The sequence below is a fragment of the Neolamprologus brichardi genome, chromosome 18 (genome assembly GCF_056152115.1).
Source record: "Neolamprologus brichardi isolate AB-2024 chromosome 18, ASM5615211v1, whole genome shotgun sequence".
In the NCBI taxonomy this organism is placed as follows: domain Eukaryota; kingdom Metazoa; phylum Chordata; class Actinopteri; order Cichliformes; family Cichlidae; genus Neolamprologus; species Neolamprologus brichardi.
Genome location: NC_142121.1, coordinates 15,604,173 through 15,615,290, shown reverse-complemented (window position 1 = coordinate 15,615,290; position 11,118 = coordinate 15,604,173). Strand labels below are relative to the sequence as shown.

General features: G+C 36.1%; 1 protein-coding gene across 1 annotated transcript; it reads left to right on the top strand.

The window, feature by feature from the left end:
- Positions 1-3,884: 3,884 nt before the first annotated feature.
- Positions 3,885-9,496, top strand: cplx4c (complexin 4c). Its single transcript, XM_006792231.1, has 3 exons — positions 3,885-4,237; positions 7,900-7,987; positions 8,929-9,496. Exons 1-3 carry the CDS (start codon positions 4,071-4,073, stop codon positions 9,145-9,147), a joined length of 474 nt encoding a protein of 157 aa, XP_006792294.1. The 5' UTR covers positions 3,885-4,070; the 3' UTR covers positions 9,148-9,496.
- The last annotated feature ends 1,622 nt before the right edge of the window (positions 9,497-11,118 follow it).

Genomic DNA, 11,118 nt, shown 5'->3' with positions numbered 1-11,118 from the left:
CCTGAGTATACATAATATTGGACAAAAAAAATGTCAGTGCTGTGATTTTATCTAATGAGCAGTGTTGATTGTAAAGTCTGACTGCAGCAGGAAGGAAGGACCTGTGATGTCTTCACCTGAGTCTCCTGAGCAGATGTAGTGTGTGATCTATTCTTTCTTGAATAGATCAGAGAACATTCAGGAACCTAAAGGAATTTATAATTTTAATCTCTTCTTAGGGATGATGATCAAGATGTTTTTAGCAAATGTGAGATGAGCCTTTGTGACCTTTTTGGTTTCTCATCTCTTCTTGAGTTTCTTTAGATTCGGACATAACATGTTGCTTTTTGAGGTCTTTAAGCCTGCTTCACTTTGTCACACACGTTATATTTGGATATATTATATTTGGACATGTTATATTTCTTGATTTAACAGATCTGGCAGTGATCAGGCCTGGATGTGGCTCATAAAATTAAACTCAGCTTTACATGATACATTTAATTACTTTTTCACATAGGGTTGGATAAGTTTGATTGCATAAGAGGGGTTGGATAGCCCCTTTCTCCTAATAAATTAAATCATCATTTTAAAACTGCATTTTGTATTTACCTGAGATGTCCTTTTTAAATTTTGAAATTACTTTAATTTTAAATTACCTGAAACATTTAAGTCTGACAAATATGCAGAAAACCAAGAAATCATGAAGGGGGCAAATACCTTTTTGCAGCACTGTATGTCTTAGCCTGGAGTTCTAACCATTACAAACATCCTCCCAATTGAAATTTCTTCATTTTCCAAAAACTTTATCAAGATCTGAAAAAAGTACTGCTACTTACTGGTTTAAATGAAGTGATATATCTGTAGTGGGCAGTCTGGCTAACACCAACACAATCTCCATGGATACTGTGCCCATCTGTGTGACGCCTGCTGCATCAGAATTTGCAGCTGTGGCAGTGTTTGTCTTCTAGTGCAATGGTTTTACACATCATTAAGTTACTAAAAATGATGAATGATCAAAGTTTTAAGCTTGTCCAGTCATTTTTGTGGAGGTGATTTTTTCCATATTTGCTCAGCCCAGGTCTACATTATGCTCTTTCTGCTCTGTTAAATTTGTAGTGAACCACGAAAAGCTAAAAATATTCTAATCATTATTGTACTTCACACAGAGGTCAGATTTCCCCTGAGGTAGAAATCAAACAAGAATAAAGCCTGCACAAGTAAGTGCGAGTTTTATGCTTTAGTAGGTCAAACACACTGTCTGGGTGTCTTACATAAAAAGTAGATCACCTGGAAAAAGTCCAAAACTCGTCGTGAGACCCTGGAGGATGGGATGAAGAAGAGATTCTCATGCGTCACAAATGGACTTGGTAAAGACATGATGGATTACCAGGTCAGACGTCAAAGTGAGAGAAGACTTGACCACTTTAATCGGTACCTAGTACAGACAGACTGTACTAGGTCTGTACTAGGATCTTAACAGATTGGACCCCCTTATGTCTTCAAAACAACCTTAATTCAACAAGGTGCTGAAAACATTCATTACAGGTTTTGGTCCAAAGTCACATGATAGCATCACACAGATGCTGCAGATGAGGCAGATCTCCTATTACACCACATCCTAAAGGTGCTCTATTGGATTGGGATCTAGTGACTGTGACTCGTTCACATGTTAAGGTATGGAGCAGTAAGGTCAAACGCACTGTTTCTGTGCCCGTACAGTGAGCAGTATTTAAACTGTAGGTTACCTGGAAAAAGTCCAGGAGTCTTGTTGAGAGCCTGAAGGATGGGATAAAGAACCTATGCGTCACAATAGGCTATGGTAAAGACGACGTGGATTACCGGGGCAGAGGTCACAGTAAGCCAATTCTTGACCACTCCTCTGTTTGTCTGTATACTCACAGCAAATAACCTGTGGTATAAAGCAGGTGAGCTGTAGTGACACAGGCTCACAGGCTAAGCTGTGGCAGATTGTTATAGCTTGGCAGCATCTCTTTTTTGTTGTTTGAATTCACAACAAGGACAAGTTAAGAAAAAGATCTGAAAGATGTGTTTGGTCTCTTGCGTGCATTAATGAAGCAAGGACGATTAAAACAATGATCCTAAAGGAGTTTTCAAATTTTGTCAAAAGACCTAAGAAAGTATGACAGACAAAAGCAAAGGAGGTTAAAATAGTAAAAACAAAATTACATAATTGAATGGGACCTCAAAAGTTTTCTGTAACACTAATAATAATCTGTAAATAGACATAACAATCATCAAGCAGTAAATTAAAAAAAATCTGACATCTTCATCAGAGAAAAAATCCCACACGAATTTCTAAAATCTCTCAAGGGATATTTCATTTAGACGTTTCCATCTCAGTATGTTCATTAAGATACACTCACAAACCACTTTATTAGGTATACCATTTTGAGATGATTTGAGTTTTGAGACATGGTGTGTTATCCTGCTGAAAGAAGCCATCAGAAGATAGGTACGCTGTTGTCATAAAGGGATGGACATGGTCAGCAACAATACTCAAGAGGCTGGTTTATTTGAACAATCAGTTGGGATCCAAAGTATCCCTCACCATTAAAAGAACACCACCACCAACAGCCTTAATAGCTGCTTGAAGGCGAAATGATTCCATTAATCCATGCTTTCATCATCACTGTCATTTTTCCAATCTTCTTCAATTTTGGTCTGTCTATACTGTAGCCTCAGTTTCCTGTTCCCAGCTAACAGGAGTGGAACTCGGTGTTGTCCTCTGCTGCCATGGTTGTAATACTTTGGCTGCAATGAGTTAGTTGTTGTGCTTTGTATCAGTTTGAAGTATCTGCCCATTCTCCTCTGGCCTCTGACATCAACAAGGCATTTTTACACAGAGAACTGAATATTTTACAGTGTCTGTAAACCCAAGAGAAAGTTTCTGTGCAGTTTTTCAGTTCTGGGTGTTACAGAATGTTTATGTTATGAAAGGGTGATGTCCACAACATCACTAAAATACTCATTAGCTCTAACTAGGACAATATATGGCAGTCATGGCAGACAGGAACGCTTCAGGACACCTTTAAAGTATCATTCAACTCTTTAATTCCTGTTTTAACATGCAGATAACCTGCAAAATCATTTTTAACCAATGCAAACTGCACTTAATGTGTGATAGTACACAAACTGATACAGATATTCTCTGCTTATGTCATATGATTTGGCAAGAGAGGAAGACAGGAAAGCTGGGGACAGTGCACAGGACAAGACACGCAGTAAATGGCCTCAGGAAAGCTTCAAACCCAGCCCTGTAGCTTATGGGTTGCCTGTTAAACCCAGTGAGCTAAACCATTTTTATGTAAATCTCAGTGACAAGAAAATCTTGCTTTAAAATAGGAACCATTTTTTATTTCTACTTAAAGGAAATCAAGACAGCTCTGTGACCGTAGAGTCCACCTTTAAAAACAGTCAATACTGTGAAGCTCAATAGGAAAAGAATAGTATTTTCCAAGTGTATAACACATGCTAACCCTAATATCAATTAAATAACAGTTATAAATAATAATATAGTAACAAAGAGCTGTGCAAAAGAGTTTTCAGTGTTTTAACCTCAAACTTAAATAAGTTCAGTATCATTCATGATAAATAGCTGTATCTGCTGTAGCACTGCTGAATTTAACATCCACTGTGGTAACCACTGTTTATATGAAATGTACGTGTGTACGTTTGCATTATGGAAGTTATTTATGTTTTACCTACAGTTAGTTTTTATTATTCGATCACACTAGTTCCATTGCAGTGATTAGTGCTGGTTTGGCAAGTAGATAATAGTGAACTACATCCAGAGGGTCTATCCTGATCCATCTTGTTGACAAGATAAACACTCTCCATTGTCTGCAGGCTGGCAGTTATGAGCTAAGCTCTTTATCGGTTTTACTCCAGCTACAAGTTATTGACACGGTCTAATCATCTTGACACACATCTAGGGAAGTTTGTATACAGCTCTTGTAAACAGTATCTTGTTTTAAACATACAAAATTTAATTTTAACGTGACCCCTCTCCTCTCCACCGGCCCTTAGCTTTACGCTTTACCTGTAGGACTGAGAAAGATTACAGCTGAAATATGGCATTCCTCATGAATCAAATGTTGGGTGACAAGTTGAAGAGTTTTACCGGAGGAGGTGGTGAAGGTAACGGTAAAGCAGGAGCAGAAGGAAAGGAAACAGCAGAGTCCAAAGGCATGTCCAGAGAGGAGTTTGAGGAGTACCAGAAGCAGATGGTGGAAGAAAAGTGAGTAAACCTTTGCAGCATTGGATGAAACACTGAAAATACGGTGCCTTAAAATAATGTTAACAACAGCTAAACTGGATAGCATGTTCACAACTATTCAACAATATGTTTTTTGCACTGAAGTCACAAACTAGTGGTTAACATTTTTAAATGACAATCTAAGTTTGATGTAAGTGTGAATACTTGTGTGTTATTGTGTGCTTGGACTGGCGGTTTGTCCACAGCATAGCCCACCGCTCATCTAATGCCAGCTGGGATTAAAATTTATGTAAATGTTTAACAGTGTGTAATTTTTTTAATAAAAGGGAAAGATACAACTCATGTTAAGCGCGGGCTGTATTACTCATCGCCAGGATTAGTAATACCAGGCTATCGCGTCATGTTTGTTCCAGAGCTGCAGATAAAAGCATATAGCACCGATAAAAAGTGCCTCTCTTAATCTCAAAACCCACTCGTGAATTACTATTACATTGTGGACCATAGTAGCAACATTTAGAAAGAAAGAGGTTCGTTTTCATTCCCTGTCAATACAAGCTGTATTCTACATTTCAGACATTTGTATGCTGACCAGATCCCAAAAAACTAAATGCGGAGCAAAACACTGTGTTTGTGTGGGACAGTGTGGGACGGGTTAGCATTGGTGGGAGGTGGTCTGAGTTTTCATATGCAAAAAATACCAATACAAGAATCGCTGTAGGTTACCGAATTTGCATTTACAATTTTCTTTTCTTCCATCATATTCACCCAAATCTGCAAAACGTGTTACTTTTCGGTGATGCCTACCTTATGGGCAGAGCATTAGACAAGCTAACTTCCACTTAGATGTAATAATCCCTGCTCTCTTCACATGCACTGGGCATATGCCAGACTTAAGGGCTACTTTGCCCTTTAGTATGAGCTGCATGATCTTAAGACTCATTTTGGAGTCAGCTTCTGCCATTATGAGAAAATACTGTCAGTCAACATTCTCAAACTGTATTGTTTTCTATAGTGTGTGGGTGTGTATTATACAGTCTTACTTGTGCGACTACATATGTGACATCAGCGGATGTGAGACAGGCTTATAGTTTAGCTTTAGGTACGGTTTATTCCCTTGAGGCTCAAATTAGCCAGTGAAGGAGATTAAGCTCTGTTTGTAATGACTTGGTTCGGTTTCAGGAAGCCACCATTAAACATGTCTGTTAAGCCAGTGCGTTTTAAAACAATAATTATTTAATCACCTTAAAATCTGAAGGGATGCTACAATATAAGCTAATTTCAACTAAGTGAAAAAAGAAGGTCTTAGGGCAGACTGTATAACAGATTACAGTAATTTTTGATTTATTATTTACTTATTCAAGTGACAAATGGCAGTTTAGTCTTAATCCAGTTCCGGCAAGTATTGTGGTCAAAAATACAGGTTACTGTTAATTTAATAAAGGTAAGTTCAGCAAGAAAAAAAAGAGAGATTTTTGTGATTTTCTTTTTTATTATTGTTAATTTTTAAATGTTTGTTTATTTAATTATTTCTAAGTGGCAAATGATGTTTAACGGGAAAAGGAATAGTAGTTCATTTAATTAGGGTAAGTGCACCAATACTAATTTCATTTAATTTGTGGTATTTTTTTATTGTGATTTTTTAAAAGTAGATTTTTGTGTTTATTTAAATGTTTATGAATTTTTTGAAGTTCACCAGTTTAAAAAAAAACAAACAAACAAAAAAACCCTTTCGTCTTTAAAGATTATTCGAGCTATATTCTACAACAGGAAGTTGATGGGCAACACTGAATAATAATGTTAGTAGAAGTGATTAAAAAATTGGTCTGCATCTTTGATTTTTTTTAGAATTAGTAAAAACAAAAAAACAAACAAACAACAAATAACCTAACTAAGCTATTCGGGATAAGCTAAAAATGTACTTTTTCGAGTTACTGTGATTCTATTTGAGGATGAACTGCATTTAAGTAGCTAAATGCTAATATCGCCTTTGTGTATAAATGGCACAGCAATGGGAGTGAATGAGGTGAAGGAGTGCAGCCCTGGCCAAAACATCAAGTAACCCCGGATTTGTGTCAACTGCTAGCTTTCCATGTAGCTAATCTTATTATTAAGCAGGGCATTACTGCAGCTACAGTTACAGAAGTGGGCTAATAGCACAAATTACGGTAGTTCAGTGTTTTCAAGGAGGTTAACCTGAAATCAGGAGGTACAGAAGTAAAAGTTCTCTTCTATACCACCTAAGATAACCTTACAGTACAGTGATGCGCATCAGCAAATTGTTATTACTAGCTACACAGCCTTATTGTTATTTTTATTAAAAAAATAAATATTGACAAACTGATACCTTGTGTGCCTGGTTCAGTGCATATTGAATTTTTAATGAATATGTTACACCAATGAAAACCAATAACAACATAATAAAGTTTTGTATACTGCAAGTTTCACAAATTCTTGAGTGTAACATTAATTAAAGACTCACAGTAACCACCATAGAGCAAATACTGGGCCACCTACAGGAGCCGCCCACCCATGGAGACCCATGCCATAAAACGCCTGCTGCAGTTTCTGCGATGATTATAATAACAGAGCAGGATCCCTATTAGGTTCCTATTAAGCTCTTTAAAATGACTAATTAAAGTGTTTGTAATGGCAGACTGCATGGCTAGGTGTCTGATTTTATACACCTCTGGTAACTGGACTTGGATTGACTTTTATGCACACATAGAGACGAAAAGAAAAAAATCAACAGTTTTTAAATTCGTTTTTATAAACACAATGGTGGACAGGGGACTAACTGATAGAGGATCATATTGGGTTTTTCTCTGTATGTATTATTGTAGCATTTACCTTACAATATAGGTTGTTGTTGTGATTTGACGCTGTATAAATAAAATTGAATTGCAGCATATGATGAGCATCAGCTAACATTAGCCTATTATTGTGGCTCTCCTGTAATTCTCTGGTCCTGTTCTGCTGCATAAATGTTGGACAAGTGGTGGTTGCCAGGCGACGATATGTCATTATAACATAGTAAATATATTGTTTTTTGTACATAAATTAGATGTTACTGTCATTAAATGAAAATTATATGTTGCATCATTTGTCCATGCATGCTAAAAATGGGTCCCATTAGCCTGTTGATAAGTGGTAGCTTGGCAAATGATTTCAGGGGGGCTGAGATGTACCTCTACTCCAAGTCAGGTCCCTCAACTTCTGATCACATAGGAAGAGTTTGTGAAGAAACAGACAGTCAGACAACTAATCCTCACAGATCCACACAAGGTCAAACACAATAGATGAAGGCAGGAAAACAAGATCCATGCAGTGAGACTTGCTGATCAGCTTAACAAGATAATGTTTCATACGACATTCTAATTGACGCAGCTGGCAGTCCTGTCTTCATCTGCTAGCAGCATGATGCGTGTGATAACATAATGATATGAAAGGAAATATTTACTTATATTAGATATATTTTAGGGATCCTGAGCATTTTGGAAAATATGATAAATAAATAAATAAAATCATATGATCATACATTAAATGTATGGTAAAAATAAACACAATTACATTCCAGTGATTGATTTACTGTTTCTTTTTCCTTTAACTCACACTCACTATGTGGCAGGGTTGGCCTTGTAACTTGTTCCATTTACTGGCTTACATAAAGTGTGTGCATTTTGCAGGATTCAGCGTGACAAGGACTTTGCAACCAAGAAGGCTGAGAGGGCAAATCTCCGAGTGGCTTTAAGAGATAAATATCGACTTCCAGATGTAAGAAACTCTAGTTGCTATATGTTTAGTTGCATTAACCTTTACATATATCAGTTTATTGTGCCATTTTTCCAAGTGTATCTCATTTACCAATGTTATTTTACTTTTATTATTATTTACTATTTTGATTTATTAATTATATTTATTATTTTCATCACTGTATTACTGTTTTTGATTTTCATTAAATCATTTGTATTACTTCTCCGAGCATTTTATGTGTGTGCAGCAGTTTAATGTCTGTACTATTGTGCTTAAATGTTCTATATAAATATGTTTACTCGACTTGTATCAACTTAATTTTAACTTAGGTAAGTTTACTCTATGACTAGTACTGCATGATTTCTGGCACAACCCTTTTAGAATTACTTTACTTACATAATTACTTTCTTTAAATGGTAAAAATCCATTTTTTTTACACATTAATGCAGTTGCTATTGAACCATACCAGTGCATTTGTATAGTTTTTGTGAAACATTTCATATTTTCATCAGATTTAAGTAAATAATGTTTCCACATGAAGGTGAACACAATTTTTTCAACAGGGATTTGGGGAAAGGATACTTTTTAACACAGTTAATTATACTCGTATTCAAAATAAAATGTGTATTTTACTTATTTATTGTGTAAGTATTGTAAAGTAAGTTATCCTTTGTAGAACATCCAACAAATGTTTTGACATATATTAGAAAAAGCATGCAATTAATTGCATGTATTTGCTATTAATAATAAGAAAAAGACTTGTTTTTGGGTTATTAGCAAAGCTGACTGAGACTCAGTTACTAGTAACACCTGATTCATTAATATGATGCATTTCTGCCCAGCCATAATCATTCAGTCTCTTAAACAGCTCTAAAGTGCGTTTCCATGGTAACTTATTAAATCTTTGGGTTTTAACATCATTCTGAACTCACTGCATTACAATTTTGTGACTTTTGTCACAGAGCACTCAAGACACGGCATTAGTGGAGATGGCTGGGGATGACATTGATGTGCCAGAAGAGCTTGCAAAAATGGTGGATGAGGATGAGGAGGAAGAGGAGGCCAATGACTCTTTCCTCAATAGACTTCAAAACTTGGACATGGACACACTGAAAACCAAGGCCCAGGCAACAATGACGGAGATGAAGCAGAATGCAGAGGAGAAATGTACCCTCATGTGATAACTACTTGTCTAAAACTCAAAGTATAAAATATACAGTGCTCGCATTGTACCCAGGCCTTCACACATTACTTTTCACCTGAACTGCAACATTTGAAATTAAGTGTCTATTTCACAGATAATTGCTTTTATTTTTCAGTCTTCATACTCAGACTACAGGTTAAAGTGCTTTGTTTATGGAGCGCTTCTCTACATACAAGTGCTTCGTGAAATGATCCGGCCATCTTCACTTCACCTTTGCTACTTATATACACAGTATGACACTCAGTACGGTCATTTGTATTATATTTCATTTGTCTATCTCTTCACCTGTCTCTGTAAAAAATGCAATAAAGATTTAAGGGTTCTTATTTCTTATGTTTGTGATATTCATTCAAAAACTGTCTTTAAAGAGGTTAAATTCCCATTAAGGTTAAAGCATTAAGTTCCTAATCTGGATGAGTGGACGAGAGAGAAACTCTGGTTATTATGACAAACTAAAAGATTAAAAGATAAAGTACCTGAACGCCCCAAATATTGTTTTCTTTCAACTAACGTCTATCTGCATCATTTTCGTAAATACATTTATCTCGGATGAGATTTACTGCATATTTGGAACTTTATTTGACAGGACTTTGGATTTGCTTTTATCTACAGAAGACATTTTAGGTCACAGAGTATAATCTAGGATTATGGGCCATAGGATTAATCTAGGACCCATATACCTTGTTATCTCTTCTATTAATTGACAATCATCCCATTATATTTTTTTGTTGCTGAATACATTAAAATGTAGTTTTTAACACCTCTGTAGACATCGGAGATATCCTTAAGAGATATTTGAAATTTCTGGGCAACATGTTTTTAAATCATTTCATTTGGGCAGTGACTGGTTTCAGTTTCAAGTCTTTAGACGTAAAAAGATCACATTTTGTACAGACTTTTAATAATAAGCACAAAGTGCACATTTACAACCGAACACCATGTGACAGATTAGACTTTTCTTCACATTTGAGCATGAGCTGATCACATCTCCCAGCATTTAACCCTCCCTTTCCATTATGCCTGTCATCCCCCTGCTGTTCACCATCCCCCTTTCCCCCTGTAAGCTGACACAGCGCCTTTAAACATTAGCTGCTTTCTTCCTAATGGGATCTCAGGGACTTAAACTGTCATCTGATAAAACTAAGGCGCTTGATAGCTGCGCTGCACCCTCTTAACCAATTTGTACTCAATTAGGATAATGGGGAAACAAGCAAAGAGGGACAGCTTTAATATATTAATATTAATGTGATAAAATGATTATCAGTGTCCCTTGCTTATGACCTGGCTACTATTAGGAGCATCCAGCAGGTGTCATATAAATATGATCTGTTATTAAAGTAGTCCAAACATTAAAGGGCTTTACAAATGATTTATAATTTATAAGTAGATACCTGCCAAAAATGACAAAAACAGTATAAGAGTCTGAGTTATCAAACGAAACAATTCAGCATGGACTAAAATCCGACTTTACATGCACACATTTTACATACTTTACATGCTTTAGTTTACTAAAACTGAGCCATAATTAATCGTATCTACAAATATGCCTTCACAGATATCACATGTCAACATGATGACCTACTGTAACAGGGATTAACTGCAGCGATGGTGCTTTTCCTGGTTTGTTAGCCTGGAGCAAGCTTTTCCGAAGATGACCCTTTTATATTTGGAACCAAGTAAATAAAGTTTCTTTATACAACAGAAATTCATTCCAATTTCTTTAAATGGTAATTATTGTTTTTGTGGAGGCATTTCATTTTCAACATATGTGAGATTTTGCAAAATAAATGCCTGTCAGAGTCACAGCTAACGTTGTTTAGGGGTGAATTCTGATTCTAATGAAATAGGAAAAATAATAACTTTAACAGGTTTTTACTTGCTATTCGTTTTTTCCCCCCTGACATATTGAAAGTTAGAGAAAGGTGACGCTGCACAACACCTTACAGGG